The sequence below is a fragment of the Perna viridis genome, chromosome 3, assembly GCF_037379345.1.
Source record: "Perna viridis isolate PV_CMFRI_1.1 ecotype Kerala chromosome 3, ASM3737934v1, whole genome shotgun sequence".
NCBI classification, from domain to species: Eukaryota; Metazoa; Mollusca; class Bivalvia; order Mytilida; family Mytilidae; genus Perna; species Perna viridis.
This window is the reverse complement of record NC_142447.1, coordinates 27,894,026-27,915,689: the sequence shown is the minus strand read 5'-3', so window position 1 is coordinate 27,915,689 and position 21,664 is coordinate 27,894,026. Positions and strand designations below refer to the sequence as shown.

At 30.9% G+C, this 21,664-nt stretch overlaps 2 protein-coding genes across 2 annotated transcripts in view; one reads left to right on the top strand and one right to left on the bottom strand.

Annotated features, from left to right (window-relative positions):
• Nucleotides 1-64: 64 nt before the first annotated feature.
• LOC148621698 (ciliary microtubule associated protein 1A-like) lies at nucleotides 65-6,820 on the bottom strand. The gene is made up of 4 exons (XM_088576343.1): nucleotides 6,696-6,820; nucleotides 5,398-5,514; nucleotides 4,806-4,919; nucleotides 65-683 (listed from the first exon to the last, which is right to left on the bottom strand). The coding sequence occupies exons 1-4, from the start codon at nucleotides 6,745-6,747 to the stop codon at nucleotides 202-204; spliced, it is 765 nt and encodes a 254-aa protein (XP_088432469.1). The 5' UTR covers nucleotides 6,748-6,820; the 3' UTR covers nucleotides 65-201.
• Nucleotides 6,821-6,856: 36 nt separating this feature from the next.
• The window catches only part of LOC148621696 (uncharacterized), a 31,548-nt gene continuing 16,740 nt past the window's right edge, over nucleotides 6,857-21,664 (top strand). The window contains exons 1-8 of the mRNA XM_088574089.1: nucleotides 6,857-6,982; nucleotides 10,086-10,213; nucleotides 10,842-11,003; nucleotides 11,834-11,914; nucleotides 12,398-12,543; nucleotides 12,887-12,995; nucleotides 13,845-13,952; nucleotides 14,600-14,740. Of these exons, the coding sequence (XP_088430215.1) occupies nucleotides 10,148-10,213; nucleotides 10,842-11,003; nucleotides 11,834-11,914; nucleotides 12,398-12,543; nucleotides 12,887-12,995; nucleotides 13,845-13,952; nucleotides 14,600-14,740 (813 nt within the window). The 5' untranslated portion in view covers nucleotides 6,857-6,982; nucleotides 10,086-10,147. The remainder of the gene's footprint in view (nucleotides 6,983-10,085; nucleotides 10,214-10,841; nucleotides 11,004-11,833; nucleotides 11,915-12,397; nucleotides 12,544-12,886; nucleotides 12,996-13,844; nucleotides 13,953-14,599; nucleotides 14,741-21,664) is intronic.

The window sequence follows — 21,664 nt, the reverse complement described above, 5'->3', positions numbered from 1 at the left end:
AAAACTATCATAAAGACAGCAAAATATGTAAAATGCATTTTATTGAAAAAATATTCAACTTCATAATTAACATATACGTTTTTTATTGGAGTGGCATGGTTCATTTTTTGTATCACTTGAGGTATTTTTCCTTAGATTAAATTATCTTCTGATTGTATATAAATTCAAATCATTTCTTTAAATAGTTTGCTCTGAATTTTTCTACATGTAAAACTCTGTTATCATTGGACACACATACTCAGAGTGTCGAATACCAAGGGAATATTTGGGTGAAATTCTCTTGTTAATGATGACCCTTTCAGGTCGATGAGCTCCAGGTCCTGGTTTTTTAACATTATCATAAGGCATGAAGCATCGATATCTTAAGGAATAATGTGGCACTCTCCTCTTGGTGCAATCAGTTGTAACAGTAATGTATCTTCCTGGTCCTGGGGTTTTAGCTAGATCCTCTAAGTAGCAGCCAACCATTGGTCGACTGACCATGGAATATGCTGGCGGTTCCTGTTTATATGGCTGGTTTTTCCCAATTACAGGAGGAAGTTTGTACTTGTTTGGTGAAGGGTTTGGATCCAATTTGCGATACCGGCATCTTGATGCCAGGGAATGTTTGGGTGCATGTGGCTCCCCCTGTGGGTGGGCCTTTTCTGGTGAATATCTATCTGGAGCTGGGGTTTTGAATAAGTCTATAATAAAACAAAGTAAACAAAATGTCACATTATGGTATGAATGTATCCATGGGTACCCGGCAATGCGAAAAAAAAGGTTTACTAATTGTCTCTTTCTTAAGTCAAATATTTGTTAAAAATATATACCTATTAGACTTCATGAGGAAAGCCTGTTTTGTTTAAGTATTTAATATGGTTATCATTCTGGCATCATCAATATTGCAAATGTTCTTCTTTCTTTAAAAGTACACTTTTCAATTGATTGTCCTGTTCAAATAAGGATGATATATTTACAGCTTAAATGTTTATAGAATTCACTCAATAAAATAAAAGAATAATTCAAATTCAAAATAATTCTACTCTAATCCCTTAAAGTTTGATCTATCAAAGGTACTATTTGGTGTCAATAACATTCAATCAATGATATAAGCAATTTCTAGTAATTTGTCCAACAAAAATGTTTTAAATTTAATAAATTAGATGAACAATTATTCAGTCAAACAAAACTGTTCCTAAAAAATGCATCAGTTAATTCAGTTCAATTTTGCTTAAATGTCATACCAATTCAATCAAATACTAGTACGTGAATTAGTGTCCAATTAAACTTTACTTAAATGTTATATACAAATCATGCTGTAACATAAACAACCCATTCAACCCTACTTGAAAGCTTTCTAACATTTAACCAAAAAAAATGTATTCAGTTCAACTAAACTTCAATAAATTGAAGAGCAATTTAATGCCAAGTAAAATCAATTCATTATCACCTATCTATATTATTAGTCATATAAGTAATGATTCACATTAACTTAAATGCTAAATAAACTTAAATCCATTACTGATTCAGTTATGAACCTCAATCAATTATATAAATAATGAGTAATATAATAAATGTTATTTAAACTTCAATCAATTACAAAAAACAATGATTCAGTTTGATTAAGTGATAAATAAACAAACTTAATTATAAACAATGATTAAGTTTAACTTAAATGCTTTTTAAACTACAATCAGTTATCTGAATAAAGATTTGGTTGAACTTATATAATAAATACATCAATAAATTAAAAAAAAAAATAAAATAAATGTAGACCTAAATGCTGTATAAACTTCAATAATATAAATAATAAATTGATGTAAATATATGGCAAGCCAAAGTGGACAAAAATTAACATTTTGTAATATTAGAAAATGAATTTTTAATATTACAAAATCATTTTTTTAATGTTAGAAAAAAAATCGATATTAGAAATTCATTTTGTAATATTAAAAATTCATTTTCTAATGTTACAAATTCCTGATTTAATAGTAATATTGTAAAATATCATACCTTTTATAATATTACAAATTGAATTTGTAATATTAGAAAATGAATTTGTAATATTAGAAAATCACTTTGCAACACTGCAAAATCAGTCACATTTTTAATATTACAAAATGATTTTCTATTTTTAAAAAATAGCTTTTTTGATATTAGAAATTCAATTGAATTTTTATTATTAAAAAAGTGTTATGTGGTATAACAAATCTAATTTGTAAAATTAGAAAATGAATTTTTAATATTAAAAAAATGAATTTGTAATATTAGAAAATCATTTTTTAATATTAGAAAATGCTCATATATTAGAAAATCCATAGAAATGCTCAAAGAATATCGTTTGGCTAGATCCTTCAATCTCAGTTTCCGCTATGTAGATGACGTATTATCTTTTAACAATCCTAATTTCGGGGATTTGATACATCGCATCTACCCAAAAGAACTTGAGATAAAGGATACAACAGACACTGTGAAGTCAGCCTCATATCTTGACCTACACTTAGAAATTGATGGTAAAGGAAAACTATTGACCGAACTTTACGACAAACGTGATGACTTTTTATTCAGAATTGTCAACTTTCCTGTCATCTGTGGCAACATCCCTTCGCCACCTGCGTAAGGAGTGTTCATATCACAACTCATACGTTATGCCAGAGCTTGCCGAAAATACGCAGACTTTTTGTATCGCACTAGAACTCTAACAAATAGACTTCTGGAACAGGGTTATGTTGCTACAAGATTGAAGTCATCACTACTGAAGTTTTATGGTCGTCATCATGAACTCATGGATTATTACGGTGTATCCATCTGCACCATAAAAACTGATTTATTCAACGGTTATAGTTTTCCTTTCCTCGTTTGTCTACCCCGGACTTGACTTTTTATGAGCAACTCGGCGGGTGTTTCTAGTAAAGCAGAGGACGCTTACCCGACCGGTGCACCTGGTCCATGCTCCCAGTTTTTAGTGTATGTATGATTTTAGTTACTTTATGTTCTTTGTTGTGTACATTGTATGTCTGTTTTCCATGTCTGGTCTTTGTCCCTGGATTACATTCTTTTGATTACCGCTATAACCTTGGTTCCCTTGATTCCTCTTGTCCACTTTGGCTTGCCATATAAATATGTATGAAAATCAATCAATTTTAAAATCATGAATAAATTTAGCTACAATGATATATAAGCTAAAAATCAATTGTGAAAAATGATTAAGTTTAACTTAATTGCTATATAAACTAGTGCCATTTATTGTATCAACAATGATATAGTTAATATAACTTAAATAATATTTAATCATCATCAATTTAAAAACAAATTTTGACACAATATACATTTCAAGCCATTATGTAATACTGATTCAATATACAATATATGCTACATAAACTTAATTCAATTTATTCATTTCACTTCAAGCACTATGTGTACTTCATTTAAGTTCAAAATATTGAGTCAGTTGAAGTTACAAATAAATTCAATACAAACTTCAATCAATTAAACAAAGACTTATTGAGTTTAATTGCTGTCTAAGCTGCAAATGGTTAAGTAGCTGTTTTTTGTGAGAATCATGCAAAATCTGAAAAATGAGGTACACCCCAAAAAAAAGGCTACATATTTTTATTTTTGTGATTAAATTATTTTATGATTTTATATTATGAAATGTTATTATTCATTGAAAACTGTCTGCCCTTAGGGAAATAATCAACATTGAAAATCCAATAGATTCTATTGTATTTGAGTGTCATTAACAGCGTTATCTCCCTTAATTTTGGAATCTATAGTCCATTCTATATAATTTGTATCCCCTGAGAACAGGGTTATATGAAAAACCGATTGTTAATTTCTATTTACTATGGGAATTCAAACAAAATATCAATAATAAAATTATGTAGGCTTTTCACCCATGAATCACATTTTGCATGATTCTTAGCTGGAGTACTACTTAAAAATAAAAAAAATCATTCATTTGAAGTAAAACATAAATCAATTTGAAGCATTTAAAATGAACATGCAACTACCCAGTGTATTAAATATCAACTCAAATATATTAAAATAATAAAAAAATCTAGTATTCTGTTATCTAACATTCCATCACATATTGAATCAGTTAAATGAAAATTTATTTAGTTAAGGTTATAAATAAAACTTAAACAATTTAATAGAAATAATTTAATTTAACTAGTAATACTATTTCAACTTTAACCAATTAAACAAATGAAATGCACACTAAAATCAATAGAAGCAACAAATGTTTTGTCCATCCTAAATGTCTAAGGCCAACAAAACTTTAGGTCAAACATTAACATTGACAGAATCAAAATTTATTATGCTTTGACATTCTAAGTATCCAACTTAGACCAGTGAAATCAGTTCAATTAACTGTTCCTTTCTCTCTTAAAACAAATGAAGGCTCTATACTAATGTTATTCTTTAACATGTCATTTGATAGTTTTCATACACTTTTCCTGACAAGAATTAAGAGCCACAGATACCTGGGCCTCCATTTGATAGAATATCATTAGCAGAATTCCAAGAGATTTGATATGATAAAATAAAAAAAAATTATGGAAAATGGAGGATGAAGAAAGTATTAGACATTTCATTCATTTGAAAGGATGGTAATAAACAAAATCCTTTTGTCCCTGATATAAAAAAAAATATTTTGCCTCTCCAGAAAGTACCATCTGTTCTTTTGACTTTTGAAATAACCTCGTTCAAATTTCAGATAAATTTATTATGTTCTGATAACATTCATGTGATTATTTTTATTTTACTATTTTAACAGTATCATTAATCTAACTTATAACTGACTTGACGTATTGACTTACTTGGATCTCGTTGCCTTGCCAACATGGAGTAAACTGGCGTTCCATCACTCCCCGTTTTGGTTATCTTTGGATCAATATAATAAGCCGGACCAGGGCTACAATCTTTCTTGTAAACTGTAAATCAGAAAGAATCAATCAGTATTTGGTTGAAAACAACACATACCGGTACAAGTCTGACATTCAAAGAGTTATATGGCGTTGATAGATTCGAATATGTGCTTCTAAGATATAGAATAATGGAACAATAAGAAATTTTACTCTACAAAAAAATAAGTCGTGCATTAATATTTATCAACATCATCATCGTCGTCAACATAATTAGAAAACATTACTTATAATGGATAAATGCTGTTTGTGACGTTTGGACAAATTGAGTCAATGGTTCGATGACATGTCATTGATCAAACTAATCTTTGATCACAAATCATTCAGCTTTCAATATATTTTCAATTTTTGAAAAAAAGATAGTATTCATTTACACACTTGATTATACGTACTTCCATATTTCAAGAGTTTCATTGCTGTATCTATATCAATTGTCAAAATAACCCCCAAATAATACACTACTTCCACACAAAATGTAATATCTTACCATTATCCACAGCATACAACCGTCTTCCAAATGAGTAGGCAGGCTTCATGTCCTTGGTGCAATCATGCTTGACGAAGCCCACCGTTGAAGGCAGTGCATATCGACCTGGTCCAGGGCCTGAAAAAGACAATAATTTAGCCCAAGATAATGAAATTGAACCAACCTTTTTTTCACTAATAGGAAGGATGTTTCTTTACGCTCCATGGATAATCAAGTTATGTAAACTTGTAAAAGTTAGTTTGTATGGTCCTAAGCTGATCACTATGTAGAGTTTTGCCCAATTCATGAAAATTGTGTAGAGAATAGAAACAGTCAAATTGACAAGACCTGAAGCTTGAAACTATCACAGGGTTCGACACTAACGTTAGTACGATAGTCCGATGCCCATTTGATTTTAATAAGTACTATACTACCTGAAAGTTTATCAACACGAGGTGCAAATAAGTTACAGGGCAAACCAATAAATGAAAGATTTTCAAGACCTCAAAATATAGCAAACTCGTTGTCTGTTTAGGGGAATAGCCCATCAATTCTGTTAAAATAAACATCGACTTCCAAACTTTCTTCATCTATTTTTCTCATTACCACCATATCTAACTTCGTTACTCTATCTAGAGAATAGAGAAAAAATGCTCTTTGATATGCCTTCCAGAGTGCTCAAATTGCAGGATTTTGCAAACCCCCCTCTTCAAACTCTACTTCTACAATCTCATGACCAACCACAACACGCTGAAGAAAATGTCATTTTTCTCTGCGCATGCTATTTACAAAATTCCAAACTAAATTGTTCTGACCACTTAGTGGTGCTTAAGACTATCACTACATATTAAGGACATTTTTTTTCTTAAGGCCTAGTCCTTTAGACTACGTATGTTGTAAAGTTGCAGTTAAAGTCAAACCCTGTTTAAGAAAGTTGAAAGTTTAAAAAAATGTTAGGGGTTTGGTTATTATAATTTTATTCTAGTAACAATCGAAATACTTTAAGCCTATTGTTATTCATTATTTTTGCTCGTGCATTCAATTTAAATCTTCGCTTCGATCATGCAGACATCTCTAGGTATTTTTATTTCTCCCAGTTTTTGGTGGAGTCTGAGTTGCTCATTTACTTCTGTTACTTTGTATGTATTATTTTGGTTACTTTATGTTCTTTGTTGTGTCTGTCTGTTTACCATGTCTGGTCTCTGTCCCTGGATTAGTATACATTCTTTTAATTTCCGCTATAATATTGGTCCCCTCGATTACTCTTTAAATCATTATACAAATATCATCTCCTTAATTTTTAAGAATAATATATATACCTTTTTCTCTTGCAGCAATTAAAATTGGCATCTTCTGTTTTTCTTCTGTCATCTTGCACGATACCGAATTAGAAGGTTTATTTTTTCCCGCTAAATAACTTGAAGCTATGGTTACGACTATTCTGTCATCTGACCAATTTTATTTTAAGAACTTCCGGTCAAGTGATTCTCACTTCCGGGTTAAAGTTTGGTGAACATGAAAGTAGAAATTGAACCGATATTTTGAGATGTTCATATTGTAAACCATGTAACGAACTTTGTAGGACCAATACATTCTTTCCAGATAGGTATATGTAATAGAATGTATTTAAATCGAACGTGGACTCACAATTAATCTAATTTGTTGACATCTGACATGATTTGTCTGTCTACACGCAGACTGAACACAAATCTGCTTTGTCCAGACTCCATGAATATTATACTTCATTGATTGAGATTAGAGAGGTTCACTAGCATTCCAACTTGAATATGTCCCATTACGTTTAGATAATGTTACAAAGTATGTTATAAAATGGCCCATGTGGGATAGACATTCATTATTTATACAAATATGGAATAATGCTCGGACTTTTTTATTAATTTAATTTTATCCTCAACTTCTAACTCTCACCACTTTCTCTATACCTCAATGTCTTATACCTTAATACAATTTGGCAAATATGAAATGAACCGTTATTCCAGGAGCTGACAATGAATGCATTTGATCTTTTAGCTTAAGGAACTACTGGTCAAAGAGTAGTTATTGTTGTCAAATAATTCTTGCTAACAGATTTTTTGTCATCTGTTATGAAACATGTTAATGCCTAAATTTTAAGATAGAATGTCTTAACATGTTGTTGATATTTTGCACTAAAAATGAGCTTTCGTACAATAATTTCATTGAGGATTACACATTTAATTTTTGGTCAGCACAAGGATTTATATATACAGTCGAACTTCAATTGCTCAAACTCGGATGGCTCGAACACCCTGGATTTCTCAAACACAATTCAAAGTACCAAAATTTTCTCCTACATAATCAATATAAAAACCTTGGACTTCTCGAACTTCGATTTCTCGAACACTCAAACTGACTAGTCGTTCCGTTCAGTAATAAATCTTAGAGAATAACCCTCACTAACTCGAACTCGACAGCAATTTTGTCAGCTTGGGTAATAAAAGGTGTGAAAAACTGAAACCCTATCATTAATCAGTGTCATTTTAGTTAATTACCAGTAAAATTTATGTCATCACTAATTAGGTAGTTTTGATCTTTAACATAACACTAATTGAAGTTCGAGAATGTTCCGAAGTCGGTATGATAAAAGCATGAAAGAAAATTGGATGAAAACAAATTATTGACCAAGGAACTCAAACTCTGAACGTTTTTAAAAAGGAAACACAACATTTTTAATGTCCACAAATCAACATAATCTTCCGAAAGCGAATGAAGAAGATCCACGAACTAAAACAACTTCGTAGGAAGCAGGCAATTTCTAACGATAAAGGAGAACTCAGACCGGCACCGAAAAATATCTGGAAATATACGAACTTCAATTTCTCAAACTCCCAATAACTCGAACACATTTCAATGGTCCCTTGGAGTTCGAGCTACCGAGGTTTGACTGTAGTAAGGATTGGATTTGGAATCTCGTGCTATTTTACATAGTACGATAATAAATATGTTGTGTGTGGCGATATACAGCGAGATTATCCACGATGCATTTCATTGATGCTGAGCATGCCTTGTTAATGGTGGATGATTTCCATCGCATCAACATTTTGTCATGATAAATGTAGGTATTCTGACCTATATGGTTTGAAAAACAAATCGAAATATCCCACCTCAAGTTGCCTTCAGACTTTTTCAATGTTTTGTTTTGATCAATACCTCGATATTCGAGACCTAAATCTCCTATCAAATTTTCAACTTGGTCCCACCTTCGAAGGCATACTTCCCTCCTCATTAAAAATTCAAATTTCTTTTTCCAAACACGATCAATCGTCATAAAATTTGTCAAAAAGTGATAAGAAATAGTATGAGGGTGTATACAAGAAGTTTTATAGTTGTAGCTTTCCCTGCATTTGTTATATAAACGTTTATACAAGCCTTTGTTTTGACTCCTGACTGCATAGCCCCAACCCTTCTCATTGAAAATTTAAACTCCTTCTTCAAAACCTGATCTATCATCATATAATTTATTTTAAATTGATCAGAAATGGTCTGAGGGTGTAAATAAGAAATCTTGTAGCTGTAGTCTCCCATTCTTATGTGATATCAAAGTTTTTATTTGACCAACTGTTGATGTATAAAAAATGGTGGCCTGAGTCATGCCCTCGAGAAAGGCATTTCCTTCTAAATTAAAGTTCTCCTTCTTCAAAACCCAAACGATCATCATAAAATTTGTTTTGAATTGATTAAAATGGTCTAAGGGTGTATATTTATAGCTGTAGCTTCCTCTGCTTTTGTAATATCAATGTTTTATATGACCTAATTTTGACTGTATAGGTGGCAAGTAGCTGTGGCTAGTATTCTGAAATCTCGCCATGCGAGATATTGCAATAATTTACGAGATGCGAATCCTTCTATATTTAACTCATTGGTCAGCAGAATGGGGAAATTGGCCTCTGTCTTTAAAATGACGAGATCTACTCTCTTACCAGTACCATTTGATTTTTATTCGGCGCTTGTTATCAAATTTGAAATAAAAAGAAAGGAAAGCCCTTAAGGAAAAATAAAAAGGCAGGATCTATCATCGTCCTAAAATTTTTTTGTTTATATATGTACATGTAATAGAAAATAATTTCAGCCCTTTGCATCCAAGGAAAAAAAATTGGCAGGACCTATTTTTTCTCAAAGTAGAATGGCTGGATAGAAAATTTTATCCTACATTTGTACCCCCTAAAAATCAAATGTGTGCTTCCTTGATAAACAAAGATGTTTTTTTATTGTTTATTTGAATATTGGTTTTACAAATTATAGTTGTTCATTATCCACAATTAAAACTTATGAACCTGATGAATTTTTTTAAAACAGACTAAATATAATTTCTGAAACAAAAGATCTATAATTTTATTGTTCAGCTACAACATACATTGTGCATGTATTTTGATGCAACATAAACAATTATAACACTAGACTATGTGAAAGGAGTCCTGAGACAAACAGGAAAGTAGACCTAATGATTCAGGAGGCAAACAGGTTTCGTTTGCATAATGACTAAAAAAATATTAATTATTTTTTCTGCATACCTTTGTAACAACATTGGTATACCAGTATAAAAAAGATATACAATGTACATTAATCAATGCTGATGATGTAAGACCTTACTACCACTTGGAAGTTTTACTAGCTAGAAAACAGTCAACATTTTGATTGCACAATGTTCACATATTATTGTAATATTTCAGGGTTCAAAGTTTTTATGGTAAAGTGGTCTGTATTCTATATGATGCATGCTGTAAAATAAACTATGGCAAGTGAACTATCACAGTCTGATGAATACCAAAGTTTTAGATCCTCAGTTTCACAGAGAAAGGTAACTTGAATGATATACAAATAATGTATTATTTACCATAAGATAAGATGTTCAAAATTTAAGGATGTCAATATAACTTAACTTTTACATGTTAACCCAATGTACAAAGTAAACAATTGTTCATATCAACAAAGTTTCTCATAGCATTTGTTTTTAAAACAATTTTAATTCAATTCAACTAAGTATGAAATTTGTGTGAGAAGGCTTTGTCTGAATACCTGTATTGTATAAGTTTGTTACAACATGTAAGTAAAATTGTTAAACATGTGAAGTTATATGTAATCTATAGTTATCATATCTTTCTACTTCCCCAAAATTATACATGTAATTCTAAATGATGTACTTAAAATATTTGTTACTATTTGTTCACTTTATCATTATAATTACATCAAATAGCTGGTCTTGAAGTCTAGTTAATGTAGAGTCAGCAGAATTTATAAGAAAATAAAAATCCTACACTAACTTTTAAAACATTGTAAAAGGCCTTGAGGTCTGAAATTATTGTACATTATTGAAGGCCTCTTAGTGATTTTACAATACCCTATAATTTAGATCATATTTATTTCTTCTATTTGAATTTCTTTTTTAATTTTATCATAAAATATTGACATTTGCTTTTTTTATTCAGTTTGTAGTTGATGATGATCCAACTAAGGAATGGAAGGTTTATGATGCTGGCCCACGCTCTGTGAAATGTCCTCTAGTCTGTTTCCCTCCAGCCAGTGGTACAGCTGATGTGTTCTTCCGACAGATTTTAGCACTTACTGGAGCTGGGTACCGGGTTTTATCAGTAAGATACTCTTAAATGGTCAAATACTGGTATGAAAAATAAAATAAAATATTTGCTGAAATCTTGATGTTAGTAGTTTAAATGTGTGAAGTGGCATTTTCCATTTGTCTGAAGAATTGTTTTGTTTTTCAAGATGGAAACCAAAACAGCTGTATAAACCTTGATTATCATGAGCATTATAAATGTACCAAATAATTACAAGTAAACAGATATAAAATTAATTTTAGTTACGCAGTAGCCCAGTAAAAAAGAGTATTAAATAATGTAATGGTATATGTTTTAGTACTATAGTAAAAATTGTAATTATTTACACTTAAATCTATTTGAATCTTTAATCTTTGGGAGAAATAGTTAATTGATTAATAGTTACCCTGATATGTGTGTTATAGTACTATAGTTTTCATTCCATCCTTCAACAATTTTCTTAAAGATGAGCTGAAATTTTGTACAATTATCATTTACCATATGATGATGTGCATTGCAAGTTATGGTAAAAAAGGAATAATTTTCATTTTTAGTTTTTTAAACACATACTGGTACACAAAGGGTCAAAGTAAGCTATATGTAATTACCAATTTACCATCACATAGACTTAATTGTGGCAGAGCTCTTTTTGACTTTGTCAGTATTCTAGTATTCAGTTTAGTGATTTGTTTGTTTCTAGACTCTGCTATACCTAGTTCATAGAAACTTAAGATATTTTTTAGATGGCATCTGTTACAATTAAAATGTAAACTACATTGTACATGATTGCTCCGGTAGTTTTAATGAATCAATGATGATTTATTAAGTTTTAAAAAATACTGATATATACTATCATTTTTCTACAGGTAGAATATCCAACTTATTGGAAGATGGTAGAGTTTTGTGAAGGATTCAGGAAGCTCATAGATCATTTACAGCTGGACAAAGTAGGTATTGGAAAATAGTTTTTGTCTTTCAACTGTAATACTTCTAAAATGAAAGAAAAACATACTTTTCCTGTTATGTATATAAAAGTAACATAGGAAATATAATAAAATTATAGTGCGCTCTTTTAAGATTTTTGTTCCTATGCTTACTTAAACGAAAATAGGTTCTTCTGTTATATGCGCCGGTGATATAAATGGAGAAAATTCATAAAAAATATCGCAAACTTGTAAAATATCAAAGGTTTCTTTCTCTTTGATCTTTAATGCAAATGCGTTTGAAAGGTAATGTTTGTTATTGAGTGTGAAAAGGAAATCAAGGGACCAGGATTCAAATGGTAATTATTTCAGAAATAATGAGACAAACAAAGATAGTTACACACACAACAAAGGACATAAAATAACCAAAATAACACTTGTAAATGAGCAGGAGAACTGATTATCTTATTGTATATGTAAATTTATAAGATTGTCACTTTATTTCAGGTTCATTTATTTGGTGCATCATTAGGAGGTTTCCTTGCTCAGAAGTTTGCTGAATATACCCACAGGTCACCTAGAGTAGCATCTTTAGTGTTGTGCAATACTTTCTATGACACGACCATATTTAACCAAACAAATTCAGCTCCGACGTAAGTGTGATCAGGATTATACTTGTGTTCAAAATAAGTCATTGTAAATAGAATTCAGTATTCATTAGTCATCAGCATTTGGTTTTTCCTTTATATTTAATCCAGTCATTTGGTTTCTGTTAATCAAAAAGACTGGTCAGCCAAAGTAATAAGCATGTTTGTAAGATGTGTAAATATACTAGAAAAAATGTTATTTTGGTTTTGTGAGATTTCTCCATGATCTACAATCCATTACAGTACGGTAGCATGGAACTCATTTTAATCAAATGATTGATCTTTCTTATCTTAACTCTATTGATTCTCTTATATATATAATAAAACATGTCATTTATGATTTTTGTAGCTTTTGGATGATGCCAGCACTTGTACTTAAGAAAATGGTAATGGGGAATTTTGACAAGGGACCAGTAGATCCAAGTATCTGTGATTCTATTGATTTTCTGGTGGAAAAGGTAAGACCTATTCCAGTAAAATTTTCCTGGAGTGGGTGGGAGGCCACTTTGATATTTAAACCTTGATTTGGGGTATGATGTCTCCCCAACTTTGGTGAGGAGACATATTGTTTTTGGCTTGTCCATCTGTAACAAGAATATGTAGAATATGTAGTGCATATTACCTGGAAATTTTGACCCCATAATTTTTGTACGATTTATGATCCTTTGAACTTAGAAATTTGTTAAAAATCCATATAATTACATTTTCTAAAACTACTGAACTGGTCAGCACAAATTCTCTGCAGCCTCTCAACAGAAATTTATGAAGCTGTTCTGTGGATATGGTGGATATTGCAAGTGGATCCAGTTTGTGGGACAGGGGAGACATATGTTTTTGCAGATAAAAAAAAACTTTAATTTTTGATATTTTACTCATTTTAATGCATTGCAAAAATGAAATTGATTCTCTGGTGGTACTCCTTTTGAATTGTGGGGTTCCATCCCCTTTCAGAGAAATTTTACTGGAATAGCCCAAAGGTATATTCAACCATCTCAACAATTGGGTGGTATTTTTGAATCCCTTATCCATCTGTCAAAATTTGGTTGTAGTTATCTCTACAGTCAGTGGATGGATTGATATCAAACTTGGTATGTGGCTTTGTATAAATATATCATACATGCTTTATAGTGATTTTAGTTGATGTCCAATATCAATTGTCTGTTATGCTAGCCAGAGCAATGCACTGCAAAAGATGAAGTAGTACATTTTTCCACAATTTAAGTTGACAATTATTTTCGTAAGGTATCTTGATATTGATGTGTTACTGGTTCTACCTCATACCCTTAGAAATTATATTTCTATTGCAGCTTGACAGTCTTACACAGAATGAGTTAGCCTCAAGATTAACATTAAATTGTATGAACTGTTATGTAGAACCTCAGAAAATATCACAGCTACCTATCACAATTATGGATGTAAGTGTCCTGTGGCTCTTGTTTTTTTTTGTAGGGAAAATTAGGGTAAATAAAGTACTCAATAAAATTTTAGCTGAACTTTAATATACATTTACAGTGGAAACTTGGACTGATAAATTGTGTCTTGTATTGATTGTAAGTGTAGGCATGTGTCAGTATTATTATTTTTATTTTCATATGATGTGCTTCAATGTTTTTAGACCAAAGCCGTGGTTAAACAATGGTAAACATATGACACTATGTCACAGACCTATGATGCCCTTTCTCCAACATCACAGATAAGTTTTACCCAACTTAATTGACATCATAACAGAATTTTGATCCAAATCAGTTGCATATATTGCAACACACATGCTGCCTGTTTTCAAAAATATCAAAAAAACTGGTCTAATAAGAATTGAAATAAATCACAAAAACACCATTTTATCATTGTTTTGCTGAGGACTGGCTGTTTATGTCGCATCCTGAGTGATTTTTGGGGGATTTATTTCTTAATAACTCCTTCCACATAACTGGTTTGTAACAGACAGAAATAGAAAAAAAATCCTGAATTCTAACCATATTTACTAGCCATGACCATGGTCATCATAGATAAATCAAACTTACTGGGTATAAAAGGGATATATTTTTTTTTTTCATAATTACAGGTGTTCGATGACTGTGCATTGTCTCATTCTGTGAGAGAAGAGTTGTACAAATGCTATCCTGATGCCAAGAGAGCTCATCTCAAGTCAGGTGGTAACTTTCCATACCTCAGTAGAAGTGATGAAGTTGATATATTCCTTAAGGTAAGCCCCCATACTGATATCCCTTTCTTCAGAAAAGGTGCAAGTTTTTTTTGTGAGAAGAATAAATGTCTGACCTATAAATTGGAAAGGAAAAGGATTAATGAATACCACTTTGAAAGTTGAAATTTACACATACAGGTATATGTACAAGTATATGAGTCACATCCTATCCTGAAGTAGGAAATTTGTACTTTGATACAGATACCTTATCTAGTTACTTATAAATCTTAGGATGTATATAAAACATTGTTTATTCTTTTCAGATTCATCTTCAACCTTTTGACAACAAAAAACACAGTGCTAAAGAATTTGTGAAGGAATCTGAAGACTGAATTTACATTCCAGAACTTATTAATATTTGTTGATGATGTCTACTTTTCGTATTTCTATACATCTAAAGTGAACCTTATTAAAGCTTAACCCTATGTGATTGATGGTTTTTAGGTTTTGCTTTTTATTTAATTTCATATAATAGCTAAGGGATCAAAGACCTGTTTTGGTGTACTCTTATCATTAAAGAATATATATTACATTTGTATTGTATAAAAGCTAATTGAAAATTAACTGAAAACTTAAAAGTATGTATTTATGGAGGTAGACCTAGGGTAAGGGAAACAACTCTTGAAATCAGTGATATGTTTGTATCATATTCAATTTCACCAATGCCTATCAAGCTTTCATTTGAAACAGAATGAAATCAATCCAAGTTATTTTGATGCTTACATGAGATTGATGTACAATGCTGAATACAAACGTTCCAATGATTTTAAGAGTTGTGTCCCTTACCCAAGGTCTACCTCCTTAAGGTAATACATGCATGTACTGTAGTGAAATATAATGTTAACAAAGCTACATGTACTTTGTAAAGATTGATGTCTTTGAAATTACTGCTATTGTATTTGCTAATGCCTATTATAGGTAGGTGATGTTATAGTTGACTAACAATTAAGTACTTAAGCATGTTCTAAATATAATGTTAATCAATTTCTGTCTTTGTAAAATCTACGTCAAATTAAAAATGTATATGCCCATTGATATTAAGGTTTAACCTGAATTTGTTGTGAGTTACTAGAACTTGTTGATTTTATGCTATGTACAAAATCATGAGTATCGTTTCTGATATTTTTGATAAAACTACTGATACATTAGACCCTTTTAATGACAATACACATTTTAAAAAATTCATAATGGAGTTGCCACAAAACATAATGATTATTGTGCTATTTAGGTATTTATATTACTTTGTGGTCTAAACAATTGTGTATATTTTTTTGATTTTTTTAATGTAATTTTATATTATTCATGCATGTCTTGTCCTTTTTTTTCAGTCATATAATGGAGTGGTTGTGTTGTCAAATAATTTTAGTAATAGTTGATGAATCTTAATTTAATTTTCTAAAGTCATGTTATAATTGATTTAGGGTATTATGGTTCCAAACCCTTAAGTAATTTTGTCAGAGCCAAAAAATGTCCCAAAAAGTTTGCACTTGTTAAATTCATGATAAAATACATATTACTAGTCTATAGACTTGGCTGTATTTTTTTTTCTTAGTTTGAAAAGGTTGTTATTAGACACATTCCCTGTAAACTCTTCTCTATTTGTTGATCATTGATAGATGAAATTCCTATTTTTAGTCTATAGGCTTGGCTGATTTTTTACTTAGTTTGATAGGGTTGTTATTATGCACGTTTCATGTAGACTCTTTATTCTCTATTCATTGATACAAAGTTTTTTTTTTATTCATCTTATTACAAAAGGGTTATTTGGGACCTGCATTAATGTCAATATTCAGATTAGAAAAAAGTGAGTAATGGCGAATGGTTCTGTGTGCTATATACTAAAGCTTATTCCATAAAAAAGGTGTTTCAAGGGGCAGAACACCAGTGATTTATTAATGTGTTGATTGGGGGGTAAAATCACAGAATTTTCTATTTAACACTTATACTGTATCTTAATTTTAATGTGTTGGTGGTACCCCAAGATATCATGGGCGCTCTGACCCCCGGACTCTTATTTATGGGGAATAGCCCTAAGTACTTTCAGGCAAATGAAAGGTTCTTAAAGATTCTGGAGGATGTGTTAATAAAAATAGAAGAATAAGGGATAAAAAAATAAAGTATAGTATGATTCAATTTATGCTGTGTCAAATATTAAATCAAAATTAAAATTTAGAGGTGTGTTAAACATGGATATACTGTCCATATTATCGGGATGTGAATTTGGGGTTTTATCAAGCTGCACAAGCAGAGCATTTTATTATTTTGGTTGTAAAGCTAACCTCCATAAGTGTATATATAAATTTTATATCTGCCTATCGTTTTGTTTTCAATAACACTTCATTTAAAAAGTTTAGTTTCATGGCTTTTTAATTATCAATATGTACCAATTGTAATGGTGACTTGTGACCAGAAAAATTGTGGTATTTTTAAAATAATTATGAGAATCAATAATTTTTTAAAGCCCTTAGATATGGGATAAGTGGTTCAAATCCTGATGCAGCACATTTGCTTCTGGTATGGTATAGCAAAATATTCAAGACTCAGTACTTTGCAAGGGACTTTAACATGTCACATTTTTTGCCAGGTAAAACTATTTGAGTTCATAGGTCATCCACAAGTAAAGTTTTCTTAGGAACTAATGATTCTTTTTATACAAATGTATGTGAGCATTTTATAGTTTACTACAGTTGATACTGTCATCAATATATTCCTGAAGCTTGTTAACCTGACACTTCTCCTTGGTCCTGCCAGGAACCCCATTAACCTGGCACTTCTCCTTGGTCCTGCCTGAAACCCCATTAACCTGACACTTCTCACTGGTCCTGTCCAGAACCCCATTAACCTGACACTTCTCCTTGGTCCTACCAGGAACCCCATTAACCTGACAATTCTCATTAGTCCTGCACAGAACCCCATTAACCTGACTCTTCTCATTGGTCCTGCCCGGAACTCCATTAACCTGACACTTCTCATTGGTCCTGCCCGGAAATTCCATTAAGTTGACACTTCTCATTTGTCCTACAATTGACATTGTTCAACTAGTAAATTCAAACAACTTGTAATAATCATAATACATGTACTAAAATTTGCTTGTTTTCCTTTCAGTTACTGCATGTAGACATTCAACAAGACTATTCTACCATCTTACTATTTGTTCAGGTGTTTTTATTTTAATCAGTTATCAGATTTCAACTTTCATGATTATGATAGCATTATTTGAAGGGAAAACCCAAGGATGCTTAAAAATTTTCTTTTAAAAATTACTAACTTTTTTTTTTTTTTTATTCGACGTATAAGCAATTTAAACAGTACTGAGTAGTATATTAAAACAGATTGTGATGTGTGATTATGTACATTGTATTTTAAATGCTTTTGTAAGTTATTATTTAATCCTTTGACTTTTCTTTCTAACCACATTCCTTCTATTTGTGTGTTTGTTCAGTTTGGACCCCCACTGCCATGGGCTAAATAAGCATAATGGATTGGTGCAATAGACTGCTTCAAAATTTCTTGAATGACTTGCACACTGTAAACATAGTAATTTTCATGGAGTATGTCAAGAAATATATATTCCTGGTTTGGAAAAGTTATTAGTATATCACAGGTACTATTCTACTAGTACATCACAAAATTAATATGTTTACAGTATTTAAATGATGTGAAAGTGTGTGAGAAAAATAATGAATTAGTTAAGTGAATATATTTATATTATGTTGTATTGTTGAAATTACTTATTTTTTTATTCATTTGTAAACAAGACCAAATAACAAATTTTTTTTCTCCTTACTACTTTATTTGCTACACTGCTCCATCGGATCAAATTGATACAGGGAAGATATGTAAACATATAGAAAGGTCTAAAAAAAATTCCCAACGATGTTAGAACTATCAAATTTGCATTGATCCGATGGAGTAGTGTAGCAAATAGAGTCGTCACATTCTGAGACGCTTAATTCATATATATAATGTATTTGCTAAATGAATTAAGCTATCATTTCATCTGTATATTGGTTTCTTTTTTTAAGGTACTGAACAAGCTGTTGGTTGAGGTATCATATAATTAATTCTTATTCTTTATTCATTTTATGCTCTCTAATATGCTTTCTTATTATTAATGTAAAAAAATTATACTTAATCTTAGCTTTTGTGGTATACAAATGTAACATATTATATTCAACTGGTTTCCATGTTGGGTATCTTTTATGTGTAGATTTTTGTAAGTGAAAGCAGAAAAATGTGATAATTCAGTGAAAAAAATATATTTTAGAAATAAATAAATGAACTTCAACATATAACAGTATTGTAATTCGTTAATAATAAAAACTTAGTTAAACAAAGAAATTTGTGATGTTTTTTTTTTACTTTAGTTTTTGCAAAAATGTGGCAGGATTCCAAACTTACATTTTTGGAGTTTTTTATTTGAATATAGAATGATAAGTTTGATATAAAAAAAATAAATCATTTTGGTCCAAAACTTTTAACTTGTTGAAATCACCTCAGCAGTTTTCAATATGCCAAAGATAATCATTTTCAAAACTACAAATGTGTACTGATTTCTTGTATCTTATTGCTTTGTTAAGCATCAATTATTGGAAAACAACTGAAATGTGCATCACCTTTACCAGATTGCTCAGCAATGCACATTTTAGCTCAGCACACAGAGTAACAAGGTCAATTAGATTGAGAACTGCTGTTTTCCCTTTTTAACATTGATATAATTATCAATGCTCTCACTAATGCTTCTCCTTTAACCAGTTTAAACAGGGTATGAAGGATTGTGAGGATTAAGATGTTGATTACTATTACAGCAAGTGAAATGGTTAACTTTAGCGGATAATATTGGTCTTTCCTTGATAAAATGACCATCACCTAATGAACTTCCTTTGATATTAAATGGACAACTGACAAGAGGATTCTTATTTTGTATTATTCCATAGGTATTTTAATCTCTGTCTAAAAGTAGAAAATTTAAATCTTGTCAATTGTTCTGTTAACTTCATCTGGTAATGAAAATTCTTGGAAAGGCTTGCTCTTTTCCTTGAAGATAATATATACAACTAATAAATTGCCATAAGTAAGGCTGGGTAGTGACTACTGTAAACTAATTTTTATAATCTTGTCATACAAATTAATATCATTTGATGTATTTGTTTACAAGAGCCAGTTACATGTAGAATTAAAATGCATTGTAGCTTTATTTTTGTTATTTCTTGACCAATAAATTATATCTTACCATTAAAATTTAAATTGTACTTTCACCATAAGAGATGTGTATCTTATAAAATGTTGCTTTTAGCTCACCTGGCCAAAGGCCATGTGAGCTAATGCCATCACTTGGTGTCTGTCGTTAACAATTTTTCGAAACCTCTTCTCCTCTGACACTACTTGACCAATTGGAACCAAATTTGGCATGAATGTTCCTTAGGGTATCCTACATAGAACTGATTTTGGGATTTTTGATCCATTGAAAAACATGGCCACCATTACTAAATATAGAACATAGGGGTCAGACAGTAGTTTTTTGCATATATATCCAAAACTGTTAGGTTTAGCCAAATTCTGACATGGGATAAAAGTGTTCAGCATGATAAGGTCTACCTGAGGTCATATTTTAGTTTTAATCTATTAAGCCATGTTGGAGTTATTGCCCTTTTTCGACTTTTTTTGCTATTTTTAATGTTATTTTTTTATAAAATCTTCTCCCCTTGACACTACTAGACCAATTGGAACCAAACTTGGTATGAATCCTGTATAGAACTGATGTGGGGATATTTGAATCGTTGAAAAACATGGCCACTGGTACTAAAAATAGAACAAAGGGGTCAGACAGTAGTTTTTGGCATATATCTACAAAACAGTTAGGTTTAGCCAAATTCTTTTTTTTTTTGCTGAAATGATCCTTATTATAAAGCTTACAAAAGTCTCCAGGGATAAAAGTTATCAGATGACTCCTTGTAAGAGTTATTGCCCTTGAAAGATGAAAAATGATTTTTTTTGTAGTTTTTAGCCAATATCTTGAAAACTATGAAAGATAGTAAGAATCTTTCAATAAGTGAAATTATAAGTCCTACCAAAGTCTTTTTGAGTCAAAATTGTTTGACAACTTCTTGTTAAATTGATTGCCCTTGAAATGCAAAATTCAACCAGGTTAGAGATTCAGGCTCCTGGGAGCCTCTTGTTTGTTAACATTATGTCTTTTATTCTAGCTACTGTGAAAGTACCAATTTTTGTTGTTTAGGGAAAATACACAAGTTCACGGATTCAAGAATCATTTACATGCATTTATCAATTAAAGAAATAACGTATGAAACAAATGCTGGGCAGAAAACCTAAGATATTTTGTACAGAAGAACTATGAAAATTGCTAATAAAACTATGTAAATTTCGAACTTTATACATATATGGTTTTGCACCTAAAAATCCTCAACCCCTTTTTGGCATAAATCTTCTGCAATCTTGATTTGCATTGCAGGAGGTTTGATGCAAAAAGTCTTGAAGGTAAATTAACAAGGACCTTTGAGATTCAGCCGTCAATTTCACAGTCTCATAATGTAAAATTGGTGAAATACATGTAGTATTGTGACATCATTACTTACAACAATTTTTATAAATCAACCTTGGGGATTTACTTACATGTATGTAACCTGATTATGACAGTGCATTCCTTTTTAACTCACCTGCCCTGAAGGTGATGTGAGCTAGTGTCATCATTTCGTGTGTGTCATCGTTTTCAAATATCTTTTCCTATGAAACAGCTCAACCAATTGGAATGAAACTTGATATGGTTTTTCTTAAGGGTATCCTGCAGAAACTTATCGTCTAAATTTTTTGAAGTGTTAAAAAACATGGCTGCTATGACTAAAAATAGAACATAGGGGGTCAAAATAGTTTTTTTTGCAATTAACTCAATAACAGTTGAATTAA

Coding starts and splice junctions, on each gene's coding strand:
- LOC148621698 (XM_088576343.1), bottom strand. CDS start 6,747: ATGACAGAAGAAAAACAGAAGATGCCAATTTTAATTGCTGCAAGAGAA. Junction 4,920..5,397: donor GTTGTATGCTGTGGATAATG/GTAAGATATTAC, acceptor TCTGATTTACAG/TTTACAAGAAAGATTGTAGC. Junction 684..4,805: donor GGCAAGGCAACGAGATCCAA/GTAAGTCAATAC, acceptor GTTTTATTATAG/ACTTATTCAAAACCCCAGCT.